Source organism: Balaenoptera acutorostrata, chromosome X (assembly GCF_949987535.1).
Source record: "Balaenoptera acutorostrata chromosome X, mBalAcu1.1, whole genome shotgun sequence".
In the NCBI taxonomy this organism is placed as follows: domain Eukaryota; kingdom Metazoa; phylum Chordata; class Mammalia; order Artiodactyla; family Balaenopteridae; genus Balaenoptera; species Balaenoptera acutorostrata.
In genome coordinates this window covers 41,002,766-41,030,420 of record NC_080085.1, presented here as the reverse complement: position 1 = coordinate 41,030,420, position 27,655 = coordinate 41,002,766, and the positions used below count along the sequence as shown (strand labels likewise).

General features: G+C 37.9%; 1 protein-coding gene across 1 annotated transcript in view; it reads left to right on the top strand.

Moving 5' to 3' along the window:
- Positions 1-22,219, top strand: part of ZNF674 (zinc finger protein 674) — a 29,979-nt gene extending 7,760 nt beyond the window's left edge. The window contains 1 exon segment of the mRNA XM_057538740.1: positions 18,231-22,219. Coding sequence (XP_057394723.1) covers positions 18,231-19,726 — 1,496 coding nt within the window. The 3' untranslated portion in view covers positions 19,727-22,219.
- Positions 22,220-27,655: the final 5,436 nt, after the last annotated feature.

Here is a 27,655-nt window from a genome sequence, read left to right as displayed (position 1 = left end):
TTTGTTGAGCTTTTCACAGAAAGAACTTTTACCTTTGTTAATTTTCTCTATTGTGTGTTTTCCGTCTTCCTTTTACTTTTATTTCTACTTTTACTTCTTTGAGTTTACTTTGCTGTTCTTTATCAGCTCCTTTTCCCCCCAACATTTTATTATGAAAATTTTCAGACAAAACAAGCAAAAGAATTATGGTTTGAACATCCGTATAATACCACCTAGATTCTACAATGAATGTTTTGCTATATTTGCTTTATCTCCTATTTGTGTGCTAATTCCTCTGTTCTTCCATCAATCTCCCTTATTTTTTGTGTGGGATGCATTTCAAAGTAAGTTATGGAGATCAGTACACTTCACACCTAAATATTCCCACAGGCATATCATTAACTAGAATTAAATATTTGTTAGTATTTTTTCTATCCTTAATGCTTAACAGGTAGTTTAACAAAAGGAAATGCATAAATAGCACAATATGATCGTGGGTTGTATATGGTAATGTTTTAACGTAATTTCCACATGCATTTTCCATGTATTGTTATGATATATTTATTCTGATGTAACTGCATTCTTTTCTTTAAAATGAGGTTTATTGAGGTATAATTTATATACCATGAAGTTCACCTCTCTTAAGGGTACAGTCCTATAGGTTTAACAAATATATAGTCATTTAAACACCACCACAGTCAAGATACTGGACATTTTCATTCCCCCTAAAACATTCCCTTGTTCCCCTTTACAGTTAAACTTCTCCCCTACTCCCACACCTGATCTTGTTTCTTCTAGTTTTCTTTTTTCTAGAATGTCATATAAATGAATCTTATAGTATGTAGCCTTATGTATCTTGCTTCTTTCATTTACCTTAATGCTTTTTAGGTTCATCCATGTTGTGACATGTATCAGCAGTTTGTTCCTATTTGTAGCCGAATGATACTCCATTTGCTTATCCACAGACCAGGGTATGCACTTTTGAATTTTTTCCAACTTTTGGTTATTATGAAAAAAGCTAGTATGAACATTCATGTTCAGGTCTTTGTGTGGACATATGTTTTCATATTTCTTAGGTAAATATCTAGAGTGGGATTGCTTGGTCATGTGGTAAGTGTATGTTCAACTTCACAAGACGCTACCAAACTGTTTTCCAGTGTAACTGTACCATTTTGGATGCCCAGCAGCAGCATATGAGTTCCGGTGTTCTGCTACCTTGCCAGCACTTGGTATTATTAGTATTGTTAGTCTTTCTTTCTAGTAGCTGTGTAAGAGTATCTCATTGTGATATTAATTTGCATTTCTCCAGTAACTGATGTTCAGCATCTTTTTATGTGTTTATTTGCCATCTATACATCTTTGGTGAACTGTTTCTTGTAATCTGTTGCCATTTTTGTTATTATTAAGTTGTGAGAGTTCTTTATATATTCTGGATGCAAGCCCTCTATCAGCTATGTGTTTTCCAAGTTTTTACCCCCATGCTGTGGCTTGTTTTTATCTTAACAGTGTCTTTCCATAAAAAGACATTTTTAATTTTGATAAAGTCCAGTTTATCAAGTTTTTCTTTTATGTTCCATGCTTTTTGTGCCCTATATAACAATTCTGTAACCCAAGGTAACAAAGATTTTCTCATATGTTTTATTTCAGAGGATTTATAATTTTAGCTCTTATATTTAGGCCTATGGCCAATAATGAAATGGATATTTTTACCTGGTATGAAGCAAGGGTCATTGTTTTTCTTCTTTTTTTGGCATATGCATATTTAATTGTTCAAGCAGCATTTTTGGAAAGACTGTCTCTTCTCCACTGATTTACCTGGGCACCCTTGTCAAAAACACTTGAGCACATAAGCATTGGTCTATCTGCCAATACTGCACTGTCTTAATTACTGTAGCCTACATTAAGTGTTCACATCAGGTACTGTGAGTCTTCCAACTTTGTTCTTCCTTTTCATAATATTTTGGTCCTTGATATTTTCATATAAATTTTAGAATCAGCTTGCCAATTTCTGCACAAAAGTCTACAGGGATTTTGTTTGGGATTACTTTGAATCTGTGGATCATTGAAATACTAACAATATTGAGTGTTCCGATTCACAAACATAGTGTATCTCTCAATTTATTTAGATCTATAAAAACTCATCTCAGTATCTCAGTAATATTTGGTAGTTTTGAATGCATAGGTCTTGCATAGGGAATGCAACTGCAGTTTAAATATTTCATTTTAAACATATCTATTTACTTTTTGTCAATATCTCCTGTGGTTTTTTTTTTTTTTTTAATTTAGTGGTTGCTCTGGGGATTAAGATACACATACTTAACCCTTTCACCACCTGTAGTTATATTTTAACTCTTCAAGTCATATGTAGAAGGTTTACAGTAATATAGGTCTCTTACCTTCCCTCCTTTATGTTATAGGTTTTCAAATGTATTATATCCACATATATTTTAAACCCCTCAGACAATGTTATAATGTTTGCTTTCAACTGTCATACATACCTTAAAGAATTCAAAAGGAGAAGACTAGTCTCTATATTTACCCAGATATTTTACCATTTCTGTTGATCTTTATTTATTCCTGAAGTTCCACGTTTCCCTCTGATATGATTTCCCTTCACCCTGAAGAAGATCCTGTATCATTTTTCTTAGAACAGGTCTGCTGGTGACAAGATCTCTTAGTTTTTGTTCTCCTGAGAATTTTAAACTTTTGTCTTCATTCTTGAAGAATATTTTTGCATCAGTGTAGAATTCTGGGTTGACATTTCTTTTCCTTTAGTATTTTTAAGATGTTCCATTATCTTCTGGCCTCCATTGTTTCTGATGAGAACCTCACAGTCATTTGAATCATTGTTTCCTCATATGCAGTGTGCTTTTTTTTTTCCTGGCTATATTCAAGATGTTTTCTTTAACTTTGCATTCCAGATGTTTGATTGTCATATTTCTGGGTGTTTCTTTGAGTTTATGTTGTTTCTGGTATTCTGAGCTTCTTCAATCTGTCAATTCTGTCATATCTGTCAATATGTCTTTCTCCAAATTTGGGAAGTTTTTTGGCCATTATTTCTTCAGACCTTTTTTCTGCACTAGTCTCTTTTCCTTTGAGGACTCCAATGACATGAATGTTGGACCTTTTGATATTGTCCTAGGAATACCTGATGCTGTATTTCTTTCTTTTATTTTTCCCAATTTTTTTGTCTCTACTCCTCACCTTGGCAGGTTGGATCATTTCTGTCAGTTTAACTCCAAGTTCATTGACTCTTGCCCCTGTCATCTCTGTTCTGCTGCTCAGTTCATCCCATGTGTTGTTTTTGTTTGTTTGTTTGTTTTTAATTTCAGATATTGTCTTTTTTAGTTCTAAAGTTTCAATTTCTTTCTTTTTTTTTTATAGTTTCTGTATCTCTGTTGAGAACTTCTGTTTATCCATTAATTTCAAGTGTGTTTGCCTCATAGAGCTTAGTTTCAACAGCTGCTTAAATGTCTTTGGTATTTCCAGCATCTGGCATCTGTTGATTATCTTTTCCCTTGAGAATTGGTCACATTTTGCTAGTTTGTTATGTTGAATGATTTTGGATTCTATCTTAGATAGGGGTGATTGTTTTGTTCCTTTTAATCTTTGTTTATCATATAATAAACCTAGTTAGATTCAAACCACTAGTTTTGTCTTGCCTTCTGTGGGTGTTGATTCCGGTTGGTTCGGTGTTCAAAGCCTTTGCTGTGCTCGTTTGCATCTGTGTTGTGTATGCACCATTTGGGGGTTAATTTGAGACTTTAGTCTTGAGTGGTGGTTTAAGTCTTTGTGCAGTTTTCAGAGCCTTTGCTCTCCTGTTTTACGGTTGTCTCCATGCATTTGTCACTCAGGTGTTAGACTTGAGCTGTGGTTGAAATCTTAGTTTTGTTCAGTTCTTAAAGCTTTGGTGTGAGTCTTTGCTTTCCCTTGTACACACAGCTCTTGGATGAGCTCAGGACTTCTGGAGTTTTGTATGCCATTGGGACAGAGTCTTGTGAAAAAAGAGCAGGGACAAAAAAGAAACTCACTGGTGTATGGGCTGTTTCTCCACTTTTTGACTCACCTTCAGAGTCTACCTGCTTTTTTTTTTTTTAACTTGTCAGAGTCCTAAGTAGCTGCTTTATATATTTTGTCCAGAGTTTTTAGCTGCAATAATCAGCAGGAGAGAGGGGCTGTACTAGACATACTCCACTGTGGCTAGAAATGGAAACCTTGATTTCATTCGTTCTTGCTTTTATCTTTATTATTTCTGTTCTTCTGCTAGTTTGAATTTAATTTTCTCTTTTCCTAGTTTCATAAGGTAGAAGCTTAGATCACTGATTTGATAGCTTCCCTTTCTAATATAAGCATTGTGAATGTTATGACTGCCTCTAAGTACTGATTTAGCTGTTTTAGCCTCTGTATTTGTGGTGTAACTGACATACAAAAAACTGCATGTATTTAAAGTGCATAATTGGATAAGTTTTGACATGCACACACCCAAGAATCCATCACCACAATCAAGATAGTGAAGTCATAGAGTGAGCTGGGAAGTATTCCATCCCCTCTTTAGTTCTTTGGAAGAATTTGTATGGAATTGGTGTTATTTCTTCCTTGAAAGTTTGATAGAATTCCCCAGTGAACTCATCTGGGCCTGGAGTTTTCTTTGTGGGAAGGCATTAAACTACAGTGTCAATTTCTTTAATAGATATCGGGTTATTCAGATTATTTCTTCATGAACAAACTTTGGTAACTTGTCTTTCAAGGAGTTTGTCCATTTCACCTAAGTTGTCAAATTTATTGGCATAAATCTGTTCACAATATTTCCTTATTATCCTTTTAATTTCTGAGGGTGTGTGGTAGTCCCATTTTAGTTAAAAAAAAAAAGTCTAATCACATGTAGAAGTGAAAACTATGAACTTCATTTAAAGGGAAATCTCTCCCCCAGCTAATGCCTGCTTCAGTGCTTCAGGCTGGAGTTTTTAGTAGCAAAGGAAGCATGCTCAGCTTTTTCTTTCTTTACTCCCCCTCACTCCCCTACGCAACAACTAGGCCATCTCTGGCTCCTTGGGTGAAGCAAGTGAGGAAGGAAGGACATACAAAGGACAAAAACAGTTTGCCCTAACTGATAAAGATGTGATCTGATATCGATGCCCTCTGCATGTGGCAGATTCCAAAGACTGATTGTTCCTGTCCCTGGCATGTTTATGGTTTCCTTGGAGACGCCCCAGCTAGGAACTTTGACTGCAATTTCCTCAATATAGGCAGTGCCTCTTTTCCAACGAGTTATTTAATATATCTCCTCCCCACCCTCACCCTGCAGCACCATCGTTATACTTCCAATCTCTTTTTGCTGAGGTCACCTTGATACTAGCAGAAAGCTCTCTCTCCAAAGTAACCCAATCCTGTTCCTATCCAGAGGGTCCACATCTGGCTTGTGGAGTACGTGTGTGTGGTGGGATCTGCACCTTGATCTCTTCACCCCCCATGCAACCTCTTTTCTGCGGTCACAGAGTGCCTCACCCTGCCTGTCACCTGTAGAGTTTTTCTAGGTGCAAATCAGGTGCCAAGTCCCCTGCATCCCCAAAACTCGACTGGGCGTATATCAAGCAAGTTGTCTCTTTGAAGTTTTTCTTACTAGATTAGGGCTGAGGCAAATGTACTCCTCCCGCCCCTATTGTTAGAGAAAATGCCACAGCTTTCCAACAGCTCTCTCTGAAGAAAGTTTCTTCCTCAGCTTCTTCAACCTTAATACTCATAGTTTTAAGGTGTCTGTTACTGCTGAGGGACATTAAGTGGTTTTGGCCTACTCATTTTAAGTCCTGCAAAGGCCTCTGGACTGGGGAAGCACTTGGTAGTATTTTATTACCAGCCTTTGAAACAAAAAGAGTGGGTTTTTAAAAAAAATATTTATTTATTTATTTATTTTTGGCTGCGTTGGGTCTTCAGTGCTGCGCTGGCTTTCTCTAGTTGCGGCGTGCAGGCTTCTCATTGTGGTGGCTTCTCGTTGCGGAGCACGGGCTCTAGGCGCGCAGGCTTCAGTAGTTGCAGCACTTGGGCTCAGTAGTTGTGGCTCATGGGCTGTAGAGCACAGGCTCAGTAGTTGTGGTGCACGGGCTTAGTTGCTTCGCGGCATGTGGGATCTTCCCGGACCAGGGCTCGAACCCATGTCCCCTGCATTGGCAGGTGGATTCTTTTTTTTTTTTTTTTTTTTTTCAAACATCTTTATTGAAGTATAATTGCCTTACAATAGTGTGTTAGCATCTGCTTTATAACAAAGTGAATCTGTTATACATATACAATATGTTCCCATTTCTCTTCCCTCTTGCATCTCCCTCCCTCCCACCCTCCCCATCCCACCCCTCTAGGTGGTCACAAAGCACCGAGCTGATCTCCCTGTGCTATGCGGCTGCTTCCCACTAGCTATCTATTTTACATTTGGTAGTGTATATATGTCCATGACACTCTCTTACCCTGTCACATCTCACCCCACCCCCTCCCCATATCCTCAAGTCCATTCTCTAGTAGGTCTGTGTCTTTATTCCCGTCTTGGCAGGTGGATTCTTAACCACTGTGCCACCAGGGAAGCCCAAGAGTGGGGTTTTTTTTTGTTTTTTAAATTATTTATTTATTTATTTATTTTTTAAATTTTTATTTATTTATTTATTTATTTATGGCTGTGTTGGGTCTTCGTTTCTGTGCGAGGGCTTTCTCTAGTTGTGGCAAGTGGAGGCCACTCTTCATCACGGTGCGCGGGCTTCTCACTATCGCGGCCTCTCTTGTTGCGGAGCACAGGCTCCAGACGCGCAGGCTCAGTAATTGTGGCTCAGGGGCCTAGTTGCTCCGCAGCATGTGGGATCTTCCCAGACCAGGGCTCGAACCCGTGTCCCCTGCATTGGCAGGCAGATTCTCAACCACTGCGCCACCAGGGAAGCCCAAGAGTGGGGTTTTTAAAAATGTTTTTATTTCCTTGTGATGAGAACTTTTAAAAAATTGTTTATAAAACAATTTCATAATAGATTTTTTAATTGAGGTATAGTTGATTTACGATGTTGTGTTAATTTCTGCTGTATGACAAAGTGATTCAGAGATACATATATACATACATGCATGCATTCTCTTTTATATTCTTTTCCATTATGATTTATCACAGGATATTGAATATAGTTCCCTGTGCTATACAGTAGGACCTTGTTGTTTATCCATTCTATATATAATAGTTTGCATCTGCTAACCCCAAACTCCCACTCCATCCCTCCCTCACCCCCCTTCCCCCTTGGCAACCACAGGTCTGTTCTCTATGTCTGTGAGTCTGCTTCTGTTTCGTAGATAGGTTCATTTGTGTCATATTTTAGATTCCACATATACATGGTATCATATGGTATTTGTCTTTCTCTTTCTGAACCTACTTCACTTAGTATGATAATCTCTGGGTCCATCCATGTTGCTGCAAATGGCATTATTTCATTCTTTTTTATGGCTGAGTAGTATTCCATTGTATGTATGTACAATATACATACTTCTTTATCCATGTGATGAGAACTTCTGAGATTCACTCTCTTAGCAACTTTCAAATATGCAATACAGTATTATTAACTATAGTCACCATGCTGTTACATGGGTTTTAATAAATATCATGTTAAACCAATTCCCTAAGAGCATGGATTGCAGCTGGGTGGGCAGATGTAGCTTCTCAAATATCTGAAACTTCAGCTTTTGAACAGGAAGCGTCAATGTAAAAATGCAAAGCTCTGTAACCTTATGCAGCCATACTGATGATACAGACAATGCATGATTCAGACCAGTGCTGCCCAATAGAACATTCTGCAGTGACGGCACTCTTCTCTCTCTCTCGAACTGTAGTATGGGCACACTCTTTACATTTTGGTAATCTGGTAAGTATGAGTTGGTATCTTATTATAACTTTCATTTCCCTGATTATGAGTAAAAGTATGTCATTTCATATTTGGTGTTGACTGTTTGGATTTCCTCTTCTGTGACTTAACCTGTGCATATCCTTTATTTGTGTTTTTGTTGGGGTGTTTGTCTTTTTTGATATATATAGATTCTTATAGTCTAGATTCCAATTTCATGTGTAGTCAATATCTTTTCTTTATCTTGGTTATTGCTGGTGTTTTTTAAATAGAAGTTTTCATTGTAATGTAATTAGATTGATCAATTGTTTACTTTGTGCTTTTTGTATAATTTTATGTAACTTTTTTCTGACTGAGCTCATAAAGATGTTGTCATATAATTTTCTTCTAAAATTTTCAAATTTTGCTTTTTATTTTCTTAAAATCTGCCTGGAATTTATTTTTATATAACTCGTGAGGAAGGAAACTATTACATCACCTTTTTTCCCCACGTGGATACCCACTTGTATCATGCCGCATACTGAACCCTTTCAACAGTGGGGTGTGATACCCCTTCAGCTACAGGTCAAGTTCCATATCCATGTGGGTCTGTTCCCAGGCTATTTTGTTCCATTGGTCTGTTTGTCCCTTTGCCATTTGCATGTTTTTATAACTTTATTCTAATGAGTTAAAGTATGTAAAGCACTTAAAAGTGCCTGATACTGAGTGAATGCTATATAAATGTCAACTGTCACACCATTCTTACTGTTACTGATGTTGTAAATAGTTGGTAGGATGATTCTCCTTATCTCTTTGGACTCTTTGGTCTTCAAATAGGAATCATAGGATTAGTTTGTGAAGTTCCATGGGAAACTAGTAGGGATTTCAATTGCAATTGCACTGTGTTTGGAGATGAGTTGGAAGTAGGTTGGGGTTTGGTATCTTTACTCTATTGACTTTTCCCATCAGTGAACTCTTATTCAACCTGTGTTTTCTGCCATTTAGTAATGTTTTGAACCTGTCTTCAGGAAGTGATTGCACATGTTTTGTTAAATTTATTCCTAGATACCTCTTAGGTATTATTGCAATTGTGATTGGGATCTTTTTTCCTATTATGGTTCCTAATTGGTTAATACTAATGTATGACAATGCAGTGATACTTATATATTCAACTTGTGTACAGAAACCTCTCTGAATGCTTTTATTAATACTAATAGTTTTTAGATTCTCTTGGGTCTTCTGTGTAAACAATTATCTTCATAAAAACAATTTTGTATTTTTCTGTCCAATTATACATTTTCTTTTTCTTCTCCCATTCTATTAGTCAGGGCCTGTAGTACAGTGTTTTAGATGCAGTGATAGCGAATTCCTTGTTTGTTTCTGATTCTAATGGAAATAATGATGAGGACAATGCTAGAAATGTAATGAGAGTCAATGTGTGAGCGCTTGCTGTGTGCCACAAATGCAGTATTCTGTGTGCTTTGTACACATTACAGAGTTTAATCCTCCGAATGACCCTGTAAAGGAGACTGGTTGTTATCCTCATTTTATAGAGGAGAAACTGAGACACAGAGAGAAAATGTAACTTCTAAAACTTTCACCATTATTTGCTGTGGTTTTTTGAAAGATACCTTTCATCAAAAGCTCCTTTTATATCCCTAGTTGACTGAGACTTTTTTAAAAAAAATCATGAATGTGTGTTGTATTTTCTCAAATGCTTATTTTCTGCATCTATTGGGAAGATAATTTTTTTGTCTTTTAATCTATTAATGTGGTGGATTATATTAATCGATTTTCTCATGTTGAACTGTTCTTGCATTCCTGCACTAAACTCTACTTAGTTGTAAAACATTTTTTAAATTAATTGAATTCAGTTTACTCATTTAATTTCAGAGTTTTCCGTTAATGTTCAGAAGTGAGACAGATCTTAGATTTTCTTTTCTTGTACTCTACTCTTATTCTGGTATCTATGGTTATCTTAGCTGCATAAAAGAGACTGGGTACTCTTCCCTTTTTTTTTTTTTTCCTAGTTTCTGAAACTTCACTGAGTGAAGTATACCTGCTCTTAAGAGTTTGATAGCAATCATCTACAACAACATCTGGATAAGAGGCCCCTTTTTAGGGCAAGACTTGATTACCTAGTGAATTTTATAGTTATTTAAAATAATTACTGATTTATTCATGTTTTCGGTATCTTCTGTCAATTCTGGTCATTGTTTTAGACAATTATGTTTCATCTGAGACTTCAAATTTACTGACCCAAGGCAGTAGTCTCTTTTGATTAAAAAAAAGTTTAATTTTTATCAAATTAAATCATGCCTGAGGTTTAAAGAATAAAATAAATGTGATAAAACTATAATGAATATCCAGGGCATGATAATGTACTTGGTCTTAGCCAAAAGGCTTAGAAGCAGTCAGGGCATGACAAACATAAAAATTCAGGATAGTGATTATCTGAGAAGAGAGTGAAATGGGCACATGAAGAACTTCAAAGGTAAAAATAATTTGTTTTTTAATGAGTGGTGGATACGCAGATAATTTTTGGTATCTCTGTTCTTTATAATTTACATATATCTTACAAAAATTATTTAAAATTTTCTGCTATGGAAGATGAAGATTTAGCTCACTTCATTGTTTTTGCCACTCATACACATACAAACACACAAAGACTTCTTTTTTGAATATTTTTTCTTCTTTTTTATTGAAGTATAGTTGATTTACAATATTATATTAGTTTTAGGTGTACAACACAGTGATTTGATATTTTTACAGAATATTCCATTTAAAATTATTATAAAATATTGACTGTATTCCCTGTGTGTACATTACATCCTTGTGTCATATTTATTTTATACCTAGTAGTTTTTATCTCTTAATCCCCTGCTCCTATCTGGCCCCTCCCCCTTCCCTCTCCCAATTGGTAACAACTAAATTGTTCTCAGTATCTGTCAGTCTGTTTCTGTTTTGTTATATTCATTTGTTTTAGTTTTTAGATTCCACATTTAAGCAAAAACATATGGTATTTGTCTTTCCCTGTCTGACTTATTTCACTAAGCATAATACCCTCCAGGCCCATCCATGTTCTTACAGATGGCAAAATTTCATTCCTTTTTATAGCTAAGTAATATTCCATTGCATGTATATGTGTGTGTGTGTGTGTGTGTGTGTGTGTGTGTGTATCTTCCTTATCCATTCATCTGTTCATGGACACTTAGGTTGCTTCCATGTCTTGGCTATTGTAAATAATGCTGCTGTGAACATTGACATACATGTATCTTTTCAAATTAGTGTTTTCGTTTTCTTCAGATGTATACCCAGGAGTGGAATTACTGGATCATATGGTAGTTTCTATTTTTGACTTTTTGAGGAACCTCCATAGTGTCTTCCATAGTGGCTGCACCAGTTTGCATTCCCACCAACAGTGTACGAGGGTCCCCTTTTCTCCACATCCTCACCAACATTTGTTATTTGTGTTCTTTTTGATGGTAGCCATTCTGACAGGTGTGAGGTAATATCTCATTGTGATTTTGATTTGCATTTCCCTGATGATTAGTGATGTTGAATATCTTTTCACGTGCCTGTTGGCCATCTCTATGTCTTCTTTGGAACACAAAAACTTCTTGTTCTCCCATGTTCCCAATATGATTATACCATAAATTTGGTTTACATCAGTACTACTGTTTACAATATAATGACTATGTAAACACTATAGACAGCTTAGCCATGTAGTCATCTATGATTAATTTACCTTTTCTGCATAACTTTTAGTTTCCTTTGGTTAATAATTGTCTTGTTTCTTTCATTTGCTTCTTTCGCTATGTACTTATCACCAGTTTAACTTAAACATGACCAGTTGTCTAGAGTGATTCTGAATGCTTCCAGAGCTTCAAGTGTCCCATCAATGTCATACCCCTGAGTTTCTCCGGAGGCCTCTGACCACTTCCTTCTGGGTGGATTATCCTCATTCCTGTTTGCTCAGCTACCATCCTGACATCTCTTCACCATCATTCTGGGAATTCCCTCCACTTTCTGCATTGTTGGATTCCTTTGTTTGCTTTATGCCATGCCTTTTTCCACATTTCACTGGAGCACATTCTCCCAGTACTTTCCTAAGAAAGAATGTAGGTCCTTGGGAGGTAAATTTTTTGAGATTTTTGAATTTATGAAAGTGTTGAATCCTCATCCAAGATGGAGAGTTGAACTTGGGGTAGAGTTCTAGGATGGACATTTCTTTCCCTTAGACTTTTGAAGGCATTGTTCCGTTGTCTTCTGATTGTAATTTTCCTTTTGAGAACTCTGAAGCCTATTCTGATTATTGATACTTGGTATCATTTTTTTTCTATCTGTAAGCTTGTAAGATTTTTTCCCCTTTATTTCAATGCTTGCTGACATTTCTTCACGTGTCCTAATAGGGGTTCATTTTCACCAGCATTGCTGGGCACTTGGTAGAGGAGAGGAATCCCCGCAGGGATAGTTGCTCCTTTCTCGTGCAAAGCCAAGATGCTACAGGGCTAGACAGCTGCAATTCAAGTCCAAGCGGCAAGTAAGGCTTTTTAGAAAGCCCTTTTCACTTTGTCTGTGGGAGATTCCAAATTGACCCACTAAAAATAGGCACTGCGAGGCATCTAGTCAACCAGAAGAAAATCAGGTGTTCAGTGCCCCAGGCAGGCAAAAATCATCTTATCAACATAGGGAACATTCCACAATCTGCATTCCCAAACTTCAGCCAGGAGCCAGGCCTGACATGTTAACACTTTGCTGCACGTTACCTTTACTGGTGCTGTTTATTTCTTCATGGCGATTGGAGTTACCATATACTGTCCCTTCTTTCTTGGAGCTGAGCTCCAAGTTAGGTCAAGTAGTGACAGCACTCTGGAAATGAGGCTTTTGGTGGAACTCCCTTCAGTTGCTGTGACAATGCCAGTTTTCACTGCTTCCGGACCACAGAGCTGAGGAGCCAGGGGTTTGGGGTGGAGGTGGGGGTGGGGGGAAAGTAGCACCAAGTGGAAAACCACACACTTGGCTGCTCTTAGTGAGGTTCACTGGTTCTTCTTGAATAAATGCTTTTTAATCTGTTGTGTGCCTTTGGTTAATTTCCAAAGTCCTGAAATGACAGATTTTGATAATTTTGCTAGTATTTTCATTGCTTTTATGGGGAAGAGGATTTACTAAGGTCCTCACTCCACTGTTCCAGAAGCCCTGCCTTAAGGCATTTCTCTTAAAACTGCAGAAAAGTATAGAAAATCATAGTCATAACAAATACCCTTGTAGTTACCTCCCAGAATTAGCAAATGCTAAGATTTTGTCATTTGGTGGCAGTGGTTTTTTGTTTGTAAAAGAAATAGAGGTTTACAATTAAAGGTGAAGCCTCCCTTTTCCTCTCCTGAATCCTGCTCCCTTCATTCCCGCCCCAGGCAAACAATATCATGAATTTGGTGCGTTATCTTTCTAACCCATGTTTTTAAACTTTTACTACATAAATTTGCATCTGTAATCAATATAGCATTCTTTTTTGTAAATTTACCAGATTAGCGCTCTAGAACCATAGGGGTCTTTCTACAACTTTCTTTCAGTATTCAGTGTTACCCTTTGAGTTTAGCTATGCATATATGTTCATTTATTTTTGATTTAGTTCATTCATTTTTCACTCCTGCATAGCATTCCAGCACCTGAGTATCACAGTCCATCAATCCAAGCCTCTATTGCTGGGCATTTGGTTGTTTCTAATATCTTGTTGCCATTCTTGTACATGTACATATTTGCAGAATTTCTCTCTGGTATAACTATATGTGGAATACATAGTAGGGTATATACATTTTCAACATTACTAGATGTATAACCTTTTTTCTGTCATAAATAGAATCAGTTTGCCTTGTATATTTAAGAGTTTTGCATCTATGTAAGTGAAATTGCTTTATAATATTGTCATATTCTGTCCTTACTTGCTTTTGGCATCCAGGTCATTCTGTTTTGTATAACATAAGCATTGTCTTACCAGTTTTCCTTTGGTTATTAAGTACCAGGTATATTTCTATGATTTTATTTTCAACATTTCTCTCTTTTGGCTCTAATTGTCTTTTGAAAACATATAGCTGATTTTTAAAAGTACAATTTAATATGGTGGGCCTATAATTAATGGGGTTAATACTTATTTATTGTGCTACTACTTTATTTGTATTTCTTATTTTATTGCATTTTCTAGATATCCTGCTTTTCCTTTACCTCTTTTTTCCTGCCTTTGCTGGATTTTCTTTACCCTCCCCCCTGCCTTTTTCCCCTTTGGTCATTTTCCTCCTGAATAATTCAATACTAAGCATTATTCTTAGCAGGCTTTGTGTGTGGCAAATTCTCTGTCTTTTCTTGTCCAAAAACATCTTTATTTTGTCATCTTTCATTGCAATAATTTATCTGGGGATAGAGTTCTAAGGTGACATCTTCTCTGAGGACTTTGAAAATATTTAATCTTTTGGCTTCTTTTTTAGCTGATGAAATCTATTGCTGACCTAATTGTTTCTTTATAGGTGATTTTAAAAATTTCTCCATGGTAGCTTTCAATACGTACTTTCTTAAAGTCTTACGGTTACACAGAACTGTGTCTAGGTGCAGATTTGCTTTTATTTACCACACTCAGGACTCTGGACATTTAAGGGTAGGATATATGCATTTCTTCCATACCAGAAAACTGCCAGTCATTGTTTCTTCAAATATTGCCTAGATTGGGGGTCCCCCAAGACCACTACCACATTCAGAGATTCTTGAGAGGGACTCCCAGGACTTGGCATCTAGTTGTATTTACAGCTAAAATTTATTACAGTGATATAGTAAGGATATACAACTAGAGCATAAGCGAAAAAGACATTAGCAGAATCTGGAGGACTACATGTACAGGGTTCCTTATGCTCTCTCCCTCCCACCTAGGGTCACACAGGGCACACTTCTCCCAGCAGTGAAAGTGCAGCAACATGTGTGTGATGTGTATGCCCAGGGAAGCCCATTAGAGACTCAGTCAGCGTCCTCACATCACAGACTGCCTAGCACATACCAAAATTCCAGACCCCCAGAAGGAAAGGAAATGTTCTGCTTAAATCACATTGTTTGTACAAGCAGCCTTATCAGTTAGGCAGTGGTGGGGACATTCCTGAACTCCAGATTCCCAGATGGCAGCCAAGGGCCAACCTTGCAAGCTGCCCTTTCTAAGTATAGCAGTCTCAGAGTTGCTCTGTTAACCCGTTTCTTGGCATATTGCCCCCTCTCCCTTTTTCTCTAGTCTTCCATTTGGATTTGCTATTAAACCTATTTTGGAACTTATCATTTCTCTATTTCTCTTACCATATTTCCATTGTTAACTCTTCATGCTACATTCTGGGTGATTTCTCAAGATCTGTCATCTAATTTGTTAAATCTGTCTTTATCTGTGACTAGATAGAAGTAGTAGATAGAAGTTCAACTTCTATCTACTGTTCAACCTCTTTATTTAGAGTTTTAAAAATAATGCCTGTATATAATTTTCCTAGTTTTTCCCCCCATAGTCTAGTTCTTACCTTATTTCTTTGAATAGTTGAAATATATTTATTTTGAAGTTCACATGGTTCTACTAGCTACAGTTCTAGGAATGGGAGTATCTTTAAATGTATCTGCTGATTCTCTTTCATGATGGGTCATTTCCTTGTGAAGTTGTTAATTTTTTACTGTGAACTCTTCAGTGAAAATTGGTATTCCATAGATATCTTGTGATCCCTAAGCTATAAAAACATAAGAATATATTTTTTGGAAAGCTTGCCACTACTAGGAACCTACTAATACAGGACCAATTTTTAGTTTAATATTTCAGCTTATGGGCTCTGTACTACACTTATAATCATTTGGATTGAGTTACAGAACTAGGCTTTTGATTTTTTTTAATTTTATTAAAGTATAGGTGATTTACAGTGTTGTGTTTAATTTCTGCTGTACAGCAGAGTAACTCAGTTATATATATATATATTCTTTTCCATTATGGTTTATGGCAGGATATTGAAAATAGTTCCCTGTGCTATACAGTAGGACCTTGTTGTTTATCCATTCTATACATAATAGTTTGCATCTGCTAGTCCCAAACTCCCAATCCATCCCTCCCCTGTGCCCCCTCCACCTTGGCACAGAGACCCTGGAACAGACCACAAGTCTGTTCTCTATGTCTGTGAGTCTGTTTGTTTCATAGATATGTTCATTTGTGTCATATTTTAGATTCCACATATAAGTGATATCATATGGTATTTGTCTTTCTCTTTCTGACTTCACTTAGTATGATAATCTCTAGGTCCATCCATGTTGCTTCAAATGGCATTATTTCATTCTTTTTATGGCTGAGTAATATTTCATTGTGTGTGTCTGTGTGTGTCTGTGTGTGTGTGTGTATGCCACATCTTCTTTATCCATTCATCTGTCAATGGACATTTAGGTTGCTTCCATATCTGGCTATTATTAATAGTGCTGCTATGAACATAGGGGTGCATGTATCTTTTCAAATTATAGTTTTGTCCAGATATATGCCCAGGAGTGGGATTGCTGGATCATATAGCAACTCTATTTTTAGTTTTTAGGGGAACCTCCGTACTGTTCTCCATAGTGGCTGCACCAAGTTACATTCCCACCAACAGTATAGAAGGGTTCCCTTTTTTCCACATCCTCATGCAGCTTTTGTTATTTGTAGACTTTTAAATGATGGCCATTCTGACCGGTGCGAGGTGGTACCTCATTGTACTTTTGATTTGCATTTCTCTAATAATTAGCGATGTTGAGCATCTTTTCATGTGCCTATTGGCCATCTGTATGTCTTCTTTGGAGAAATGTCTATTTAGGTCTTCTGCCCATTTTTTTTATTAGGCTGGTTTTTTTTGTTATTGAGTTGTATGAGCTCTTTGTATATTTTGGAAATTAAGCCCTTGTCGGTCACATCATTTGCAAATATTTTCTCCCATTTTGTAGGTTGTTTTTTTCATTTTGTTTATGGTTTCCTTTGCTGTGCAAAAGCTTATAAGTTTGATTAGGTCCCATTTGTTTATTTCTGCTTTTATTTCTATTGCCTTGGTAGACTGACCTAAGAAAACATTGGTAGGATTTATGTCAGAGAATGTTCTCTTCTAGGAGTTTTATGGTGTCATGTCTTATATTTAAGTCTTTAAGCCATTTTGAGTTTATTTTTTTGTGTGGTGTGAGGGTGTGTTCTAACGTCATTGATTTACATGCAGCTGTCCAACTTTCCCAAAACACCTTGCTGAAGAGACTGTCTTTTCTCCATTGTATATTCTTGCCTGCTTTGTCGAAAATTAATTGACTGTAGGTGTGTGGGTTTATTTCTGGGCTCTCTATTCTGTTCCATTGATTCATATGTCTGTTTGTGTGCCAGTATCATGCTGTTTTGATTACTGTGGCTTTGTAGTATTGTCTGAAGTCTGGGAGGGTTTTGCCGCCTGCTTTGTTCTTTTTCCTCAGGGTTGCTTTGGCAATTCTGGGTCTTTTATGGTTCCATATAAATTTTAGGATTATTTGTTCTAGTTCTGTGAAAAATGTCATGGGTAATTTGATAGGGATCACATTAAATCTATAGGTTGCTTTGGGTAGTATGGCCATTTTAACAATTCTTCCAATCCAAGACAATGGGATATTTTTTCTTCAAATCCTCTTTACTTTCCTTTATCAATGTTTTATAGTTCTCAGCATATAAGTCTTTCACCTCTTTGGTCAAGTTTATTCCTAAGTATTTCATTTTTTTGATGTGATTGTAAAAGGGGTTGTTTATTTACTTTCCCTTTCTGATATTTCACTGTTAGTGTAAAGAAATGTAACTGATTTCTGGATGTTAATCTTGTATCCTGCTACTGTGCTGAATTTATCAGTTCTAGTAGTTTTTGTGTGGAGTGTTTAGGGATTTCTATATATAGTATCATATCAGGCTTTTGATTTCTTATATATAATATCCTTCTTTCCAATTTCCTTGACCAGTGGGGAGTCTTTCTAGTTCCTGTTTAACACGCATGGATGCTCTTTGTGGCTCCTACTTTAAGTGCAAATTATATTCTAGTTTCCTGAACATTTGTGCCCTGTGGTCTGGATTCCCCTGCAAATCTTCAACCTTCAGTTTCTGTTCACCCCATCACTTTAAACTCTCACTTCAGTTTTGACACCTAAAAACTTTCTTTTCTTGGTTTTGAGCTTGACTGGGTATTAAATTATTTTCTGTTAAATATGGGCCAGCATTTCTTTGTATTTACAGTTGAGGGAGGTGGCGGTGGTGGAGCATAGGGAGGGTTCATCCACATCAGCTCAGGTCCATTAATAGGAGTTCACAGCAGGGCATTTATGAATTAATTTTATGCCATAACATTATAGTAGAAATATTTACAAGTTTGATGATTCACTGCATTTTTTCCCTAGAATTCTGGCAAGTTGGTAACCTGATAAATAATCACAAGGAAAGCCAAGACAAACCTCTCTGGCAAGCTGCATGCATTGATAAGGAAACACTGAAGGATGGAAGTGGCCAAGAATTCATAACATACAGAAAAATCATTTATCCAAGCACAAACTTTGTTTCTGTAAGACAAAGACTCCCTAAATATGATTCATGGGGAAAGTGTTCAAAACATAATTTAAATTTTCTTAGTCAAAGTAGAAGCTATGTAAGAAAGAAATATGATGAATGTAAGGCATATTGGAAATTATGCTTCCATTCTAATCTTGATGATAAAGCTCAACCTGGAGAGAAATTCTTTGAGCCTAATGAACATGGAAAAGCCCTCCACCATAAGCAAGCCCTTAATAAAAGTCCAAGAATTCAAACTGGGGAGAAATTCTATAAATGTTCTGAATGTGGAAAAGTGTTTATCCAGAAAGCAAACCTTGTTGTACATCAGAGAATTCACACTGGAGAGAAACCTTATGAATGCTGTGAATGTGCAAAAACCTTCAGCCAGAAGTGAACCCTCATTGCACACCAGAGGACTCATACAGGGGAGAAGCCATATGAATGCAGTGAATGTGGGAAAACATTTATCCAGAAGTCAACTCTGATTAAACATCAGCGAACTCATACAGGAGAGAAACCATTTGTATGTGGTGAATGTGCAAAAGTTTTTAAGAGTTCGTATCACCTAATTAGACATGAAAAAACACACATTAGACAAGCATTTTATGAAGCTATCAAATGTGGTAAATCCAGCCTTACACATCAAAGGACTCATACAGGTGAGAAACCTGAGTGCAATAAACATGGGAAAGCCTTTGATGAGACGCCCACCCCCATTAAACATCAGGGAACTCATACAAAAGAGAAACCTTATGAGTGCAGTAAATGCGGAAAAGGATTCAGGGGAAAGTCACACCTTTCTGTTCATCAGAGAGTTCATACAGGAGAGAAACCCTATGAATGCAGCATGTGTGGGAAGACTTTCAGTGGAAAATCACACCTCTCTGTCCATCATAGAACTCATACAGGAGAGAAACCTTATGAATGCAGAAGATGTGGGAAAGCATTTGGTGAGAAGTCAACCCTTATTGTACATCACAGAACTCATACAGGAGAAAAACCCTATAAATGCAATGAATGTGGGAAAGCCTTCAGTGAAAAGTCACCACTGACTAAACATCAGAGAATTCATACAGGAGAGAGACCCTATGAATGCAGTGACTGTAGGAAAGCATTCAGTAGGAAGTCAACTCTCATTAAACATCAGAGAATTCATACAGGAGAAAAATCCTATGAATGTAGTGAATGTGGCAAAGCCTTCAGTGTGAAATCAACTCTCATTGTACATCACAGAACTCATACAGGAGAGAAACCTTATGAATGCAGAGAATGTGGCAAAGCCTTCAGTGGGAAGTCAACTCTCATTAAACATCAGAAAAGTCATACAGGAGAGAAAACCTATTAATATACTTTAGTGTGAGATAATTTCACTAGTTACACCTCATTATATTATATATCAATTCATCCTGGGGAGTAACCTTATATATATCAAAAAATGTCAAAAACTCTTCATATATTACTTAATGTTCATTTAACTTAATAAAAGGCACAAAAGTATAATTCCAGAAGCATATAATAAATGTGATCAATTTTTCACCCAGAATTCTTACACAAGTAGAGAACTGTATACCAGAGAATTCATAAGTGGCAAAACTGTGAATATATTGATGTGGAAAAGACTTTAGAAAGAATTTAAATGTCCTTGCCTATCAGAGTATTTATGCTGAGGAAAAACAAAGAATTTAATGAGTTTAGAAAACTATGTTAGAAATTATGAGAGAAATATGTTCCATAGTCTATACCACACATTTTGTGTGAAAGGTGCAGAGGTTGCAAACAAGCAGTCATCAAGATATGTTCACTGTGGAGTAGTGGATGACATTTTTGAAAGAAAAATATAAAGCAAAAATTATTAATTCTAGCTAGGGCAAACTCCCAGTTTACTTCTTAAACAAAATAGAAAAATTGCTTCCTTAAGTGGTGTGACAGAGGATGAGTCATTATGATCCCTGAAACAAAGGAGCTCAAACAGGAGGTCTTACACATATTCATCAGCACTTTCAGTGCAGAAATGCAAACCCCTTACAGAAAAGGCATATATTAAGCTTTGGCACACCTCACTTAGGAACAGTGCTTACAACTTAATATTTAAGGGTAATCATTTTATGGTTACATTTATGCCTCATTTTATTAGTCAATAATGTTCAGCTTATCTCCCTGAACATAATATTATTTAAAATAGAAAAAAAATAAATTGAATATCTAATAGTCAATTGATTAAAAACTGACATATCAATAAGATAGAATAGTATGCACTAATTAAAAATTTTCTCATGTTTGAGGATTTGGGGAAATGTTCATGGTAATTGGCTAAGTGAAAAAACATAATGTACCACATAATTTACATTATAAAAAAATACATCAAGGATGGATAATGCACCATTATATCAGTGATTCTGGATGGCAGAAAAATAGCAGTTTTATGCTGAGTAAAATTATTTGCACATATATGTGTATACAAATATATTTGTTTTATATTTGTATCTGCTTTAGGTGTGTGTGTATAGGTAGACACAGAACAAAAAGCTCGGAAGGAAATACACCAAATTATTAAGCAGATTATCCAGATTATCACTGGAGTGGTAGGATTATTGATTTTTTAATTTTTTAAATGTCGTCTGCAGAAACTACCAATAAAATGATCTTGTGCATACTTGATTCTGTCTTCCAATCCATTTTCCCATTCAGCTTTGTCTTTAATATATGACACCATTCTCTTCTTAAAATGACCCCATTTTCACATATGTCTAGGTATTCCCTATTCCTTTTCCATGTGGTTGTCTGAGTGTATGGTTTTGAGTATATGTTTTGCATCTTAAAAATGGGTATCCTGTGATTGTAATATCTGTATGTGATTTTTTTGGATAAAAATAAGTTATCTCCATAGTTCTTTACTCTGTAACCACTAAATACTGTTACATAAATTATCAGCTAACAAACTTTACAGGTGAGGAGAGAGGTAGTAAATGGTCCAACTTCTAAGTATATGAATTCCAATTATACACTAGGAGACTGAGGAAATCACCACTGGGTGGGTCTGCATGTGCAATGGGCCACTGTGAATCAGGTTTAAGCCCGGACTCAGTGTAACACCTGTACCCAGTAAGCCCCCACTCTTAACAGGAGGGCCATGGTTATGCTTTGTATGTCTGGGTATTAATGTCAACTCAGAAAGCTGTGTCCAGTAGTCCTAAAAATATTCCCTTTTCCCCAGTGACTATAGTCACCCAGATAAATGGCCATAGGTTCCTTTGGGAAGGGACTAAGGAAAGTATTCTATGTTTGCTACACTGTTGTAGGGTTCTTCCTATGAGGGACGTGGGCACCTCTCTAGACAATTGGTTCCAGATCTAAAATTTGGCTCAGGTCTGGGAACTCAGCAAGGGACCCTCACTTTTTAATGAAGCATTTGCCCTCAGACTCCTCTCTTTGAATCTTGCCTTCTTTTTTTTTCTTTTTTTTCGCCGTACCACCTGGCTTGCAGGATCTTAGTTCTCCGACCAGGGATCGAATTCGAGCCCTCTGCAATGGAAGTGCGGAGTCCAGTGGTTAGTCCCTGGTTAGGCCAGGGAATTCCCAAATCTTGCCTTTTTCTGATTGTAATATTAAACAGCAATTCTGTTGGCACCCATCAATCTTACTCCTAGGGATGCCAGGCTCATCATAGACTCATTACAGCCAAGGAAAGAATTAATGAGCTTGAGAGAAAGTGTTTAGGCTTGTACCATTCAATATGATATTGGCGTTTTGTAGATGCCCTTTAACAGATTGGGGAAGTTCCTTTCTATTCCTAGTTTATTAAGGTTTTTTTTATCATGAACATATTAATTTTGCCATATTATTTACCTGTAGCCATTGAGATGATCATATGTTTTTGCCTTTATTCTGTTAATATATTTAATTAAATTGAACTCGGAATGTTAACCTTGCATTCATTTTCAAATATTATTGGATTCCATTTGCTAAATATTTTGTTAAGGGTTTGTACATCAATATTCATGAAATTTATTGGTCTGTACTTTTCTTTCCCTTTAATTTCTTGGTCAGGTGTCAGGGTAATGCTGGTCTAAAAAACTTGCTGGGAATTTTTTCCTCCTTATTTTCCTAAAGGGTTTGTATAGGATTGATATTATATCATTATAAATATTGGAGGACAATCTCTATGAGACCATTCTCACTTGCCTGGTAGAGCTGAAGGTCACTAGCAAAGCTTTTTTGTCCATCCCAACTCCAGTAAACCAGGTAGGATAATTTCCCTGAGGTTAAAGACTCCGCGTTTCAGACTTCGAGGGCCCACAGTATGCCAAGGAAAGAGGAAACATCACCCCTCCATCTGCTTGTCTCTGATGAACACACAAATGCCCAAGAGAGGGGGAAAGTCCAAACAGCTTCCAGAAAGGAGAGGGAGGAGGAAGGAGACAAGGCTGGGCACGTCTCCCTAGCCACCCAGACGCTGGAAGGTGGAGACGGGATCTACAGAACAGCAGTGGCTGCCTCTGTCTGAACCCCAAGAACAAGGGGCTGCAGAGGGGCAGCAGGTGGGGCATCGTGTGGATATCACAGCAGCTCGTTCCATCAGACCCGAATTGTGCCCCCAAGTCTGGGGTTTCTGAGAACTCCTGGGCGCGCCCCCGAGGCCAAGCTCTCCCTGACCCACCGGGTCCCCTCGCCATGGCCCTACTGGCCCGGCGCAGGCTCACCTGGACACCTCCGTGTTGGGCTTTCTCCAGCTGCCATCCTGGCCTCCTCTTCTCCTTGTCCCAACCTGAAGATCCTACCTGGTTGGGCCATGAGGAATCCTGTTGAGGGGAAATGACAGAGGACTTTGTTATTGACACATGAGGCATTCCAGAACCGAGGCCCATCCTTGCAGGGCAGAGATGGTCTGGCCTCGGTGACTGCCCCGTGAGCCCAGCTAGCGGGCCCTCAGTGCAGACCATCCACAGAGAAGGTGAGAGCACGGACATCCTGTGCAGGGTGCAAACGCCATTATGAATTCTTGACCGTGAGCCTGAGACCCGACTCATTCAGGGCCCAGACGCCCCTGAGCTGTAGCAGCCGAGAGAGAGGGAGACATGAGGGGGTGCGTTCCAGTCACCCTGTGGAGGGTCCCTCACCCATGGAGACCAGGTGGCTGTAGTTCTCCAGCATGACATCCCTGCAGAGGTTCTTCTGAGTGGTGTCCAGCTGCTGCCACTCCTCCAGGGTGAAGTCCACAAACACATCCCTGAAGGTTAACATTTCCTGCAACAGCACATTCCTCTTTAGCCCAGTGATTGGCTTGTGGACGGAGACAGTATGTTACACCAAGTGCCCATTCTGTGCCCATCCTACGTCCTTCACACGTAGAAAGATTTCAGTCCTCCCCACCACGCAGGAGAACCCTGACAGATGAGGACAGGAAGGCTCACAGAGCGTTAGGTCACCTGCCCAGGGTCACACAGGTAGGAATTAAGGATTAAAGTCCATTCAGTCTGGTTTCTGCACGCACTTTTTAGACACTGCATTGCCTTTCTCTACGTAATTGTTCTTACGCTGTTCACCATCCACAATTTGACATAGTATAGTATATAGGGTGCTTATGTAACTAAAATTATTTTAAACTCTATGGGGAAAGAGATCGAGTGTTAGAAATATCTTACCCTGGAAATTCATTCTTCCAACACATATTTATTGACTGGAGACCAAGCTGATAAGTTCTAAGGATGTAAAGGTTAATAAAAACAAACACCTCCTGAATTGAAGGAGCTACATACAGTCTAGTCTAATAGAGGGAGAAAAACAACACTTACAAACTCATACATGAAAGGGCGGTAGGAAAGGAAGGAGGCAATGGCAGAGGTAGGGCAGGGAACCCAGAAGAGGGAGAAGTCAGTTCTGCTTAGGGCTGACAGAGAAGGCTTTGAAGGGGATGTAGATCTAGAACAAACAGTTCGAAACACAGCTACTCAATCATGACCAGCAGTGCGGATTATCCAATCAATCATGAGTCAAACAACAGGACTGTATCTGGCCTGGTCAGCAGATTGAGGTAAAAAAGGAAAGGTCTGTATTTGATCTTATCACCACCAAATAAGAATTTACTTCTCTAAGTGCCTGGATTCCTATCCGAGAGCAATAATCCACCTATTTACATTCTGGATCCCATCCTGTCCCACCCACCCTTGGTGGCCTTAAATTCAAGGAGACATTTTGCACCCACAAGGCCCCCATGGGCCATATGTGGCACCAGTTTACTCAGCTTTGCAGAGCGAGACAGGAAACAGTGGGCCAAAGGGCAGTGACGCCAGCAAGAGGAGTTCTCAGTACAATCCAGTAGCTCAACCTGCCCCTGCCCGCCTGAGGTGCCTGGGAACAGGGCCACACTGGCGAGTCCAGGCAGTATCTGGCTTAGAAGCCGGAAGCTGCTCCATGTACCAGTATCTCTTGTAACAGGCCCCTGGGCACATCTTCCAAGGTCCTGGCAAAGGACATGCCCAGTTATGAGAGTTACACTGGACTCAGGAAAACCCAAATCGGTGGCTTCCTACCAGCTATTTTCAGTTATTCACCGTCCTCCCAGTCCAGGTGCAGTTTGTTTACCAATCAAGAGTCATTTTGGCTTTTATATCCGGGAAGCTTCGAGTTTAGGTTAAGGAAGCTGAACTAATTGTTCCAGTGGATGATGGAAAACGTAACAAGATATCAAGAAATCCGAAGTGGTATGAGTGAAGTCTTATTTAGCATCCTGCAGTACACTGCCAAACGTGATCTTAAATCTCAAGTCTGGTATTTAAATGGAGAATAAATGAGTGCTTCCTTGCTATATAAATAACATGCTTGATTTGTACAGATTAAAAAGGAAAGAAAAGAGTCATTTTGATCCTAAGTAACAATGCCTGGTAATACAGCTGTCATCCCACCATTATTGGGTTTCCAGGGACACAAAGCTAAAACCAGGTTAACTCAAGGTCAGATTTCCCTAATGAGGAGGAAGAATTTTATTCATGCTATACTTAGTGTTATGTTTCAGTAATGACAATGAAGAAAGTTAAAAACCACTAACAGATCCTACACACACAGGGTCAGAATTTCGTTCAGAATGAAAGTATCTCAAATCGCTGTAGAAAAGAAGTCATTAGCAAAATCTGGCTAGGTATTTATGCAGGGAAAAAGCATACCATAAAGCTGCATTAGCTATCTCACTCCGAACTCCAAAATAAATTACAGATATGTCAGAGATTTAAATGTATGCAGGATGACCATAAAATTACTAGTTGAAAGTTTTTATAATTCTAGAGTGGCAAAAGTCTTTCTAAGCCATCCCCAAATTCAGAAGACATATAGCTAAAGACTGGCAAACTTGATTACCTAGACATTAGAAATTTCTAAATAGCAGAAAGAAAATAATTTTTTAAATTCTCAAACATCAGTATCAAAGTGGTAAAAATATTTGTAAGCTACATAACAATGATCTAATTTCCTTCATACACTAAAATTCTAACAAATCTTTAAGAAACCACAACCTAATACAGTATAACTGGAGGAATGTGAAATAAATTTATAATAGTATACTATTTATCACCCTTCAGATTCTTTTTCTTATTGACATATAATTAACGTATAACATTGTGTAAGTTTAAGATGTACAATGTGTTGATTTGATACATTTATATTTTGCAGTATGATTACCACCAGTCCAGCAGCATTAGCTAACACCTCTATCACGTCACACAATTACCATTTCTTTTTTGTAGTGAGAACAATTAAGATCTAGTCTCTTGGCAACTTTGAAGTTTATAGTACAGTACTGTTGACTATAATCACTATGCTGGGCATTAGATCTCCAGAACTTATTTATACCCTTCAGCTTCTTAAACATTAAACAGGTTGATAATACCTACTGCAGTCAAGTGTGTAGAAAAACACCAAAGAAGTGATAAACTATTTATTGCCTTCGGGGGGAGGGGGTGGAGCAACAGGTTAATATACCTCAAAATGTATGTTGCAAATACTCTTTAATGCAGCAGTGCCCTTTCTAGGATTGTTACCCTAGACTTTTTGATGTCAGTTAAGAAAAGACAACTCAGTAGAATGGACAAAAGATTCATAGCAACAAAAATATAAGCATAAACATACAAATAGATTGTAAACCTCATTAAAGTTCAAATACATGCTAATTAAACAGTAAGATACTGTCTTTTACTTATAAGGTTGGTAAACATTCAAACGATAGAGAAGAGCCACTGTTCACGAGTGGCTCACTGTTCATGAGCCACTGGTCCTCATATAGGAACATGAGGACTCTCACAGAAGGCTGGTTGACAGGTAGTTTGGCAGTACCTATTACATTTTTTTCTCATATTTTAACCAGGACTCTATCCTACTGAAATATTTATATGGCCATAAGGATGGTCAAGGCAGCATTATTTGTATTAGCAAAAAGTAAGGGGAGATGACCCTCAATGTCCTGTGTTCCTGGGAATCTAATAATGGTGGCATGACAGCTATATCACCAGGCAACATTGCTTCTGATAAGAATGAACCCTGACAGTCAACAAGCTGCATCTGGACTGGGTTGATGACAGAGTGGTTAAATGAATTGTTATGGCTATACTCTAAAATGGCCATTATAAAAACTGGCTGACAAAGGGCTTCCCTGGTGGCGCAGTGGTTGAGAATCTGCCTGCCAGTGCAGGGGACACGGGTTCGAGCCCTGGTCCGGGAAGATCCCACATGCCGCGGAGCAACTAGGCCTGTGAGCCACAACTGCTGAGCCTGCGCGTCTGGAGCCTGTGCTCCGCAACAAGAGAGGCCGTGACAGTGAGAGGCCCGCGCGCCGCGATGAAGAGTGGCCCCCGCTTGCCTCAACTAGAGAAAGCCCTCGCACAGAAACTAAGACCCAACACAGCCAAAAATAAATAATAAATTAATTAATTTTTAAAAAAATCAAAAAAAACTGGTTGACATGAAAGGATGTCTGATATATTTTTGTTAAATGAAAAAAAGCAGAGTATGCATAGTAGGAGCATATTTTCATTAAAAACAACCCGTGCAAAAATTTTGGGTTTTTTTGTACACCCACACCCACACACACACAGACATACACACACACTTCCACCTGGAAGGCAAACAGTTAGTAGAAGGGACAAGACTGGTTTCATTTGCTGGAATGCAACAGAAAAGGAGGAATAAAAATGAGCCATAAGGAAAAGGTAAACATCTTCCCTTATGGCATCACCCCTTTTTTTTTTGGATTGCCTGTACTATCTTTCTATTTTTCTATCACAGTTTT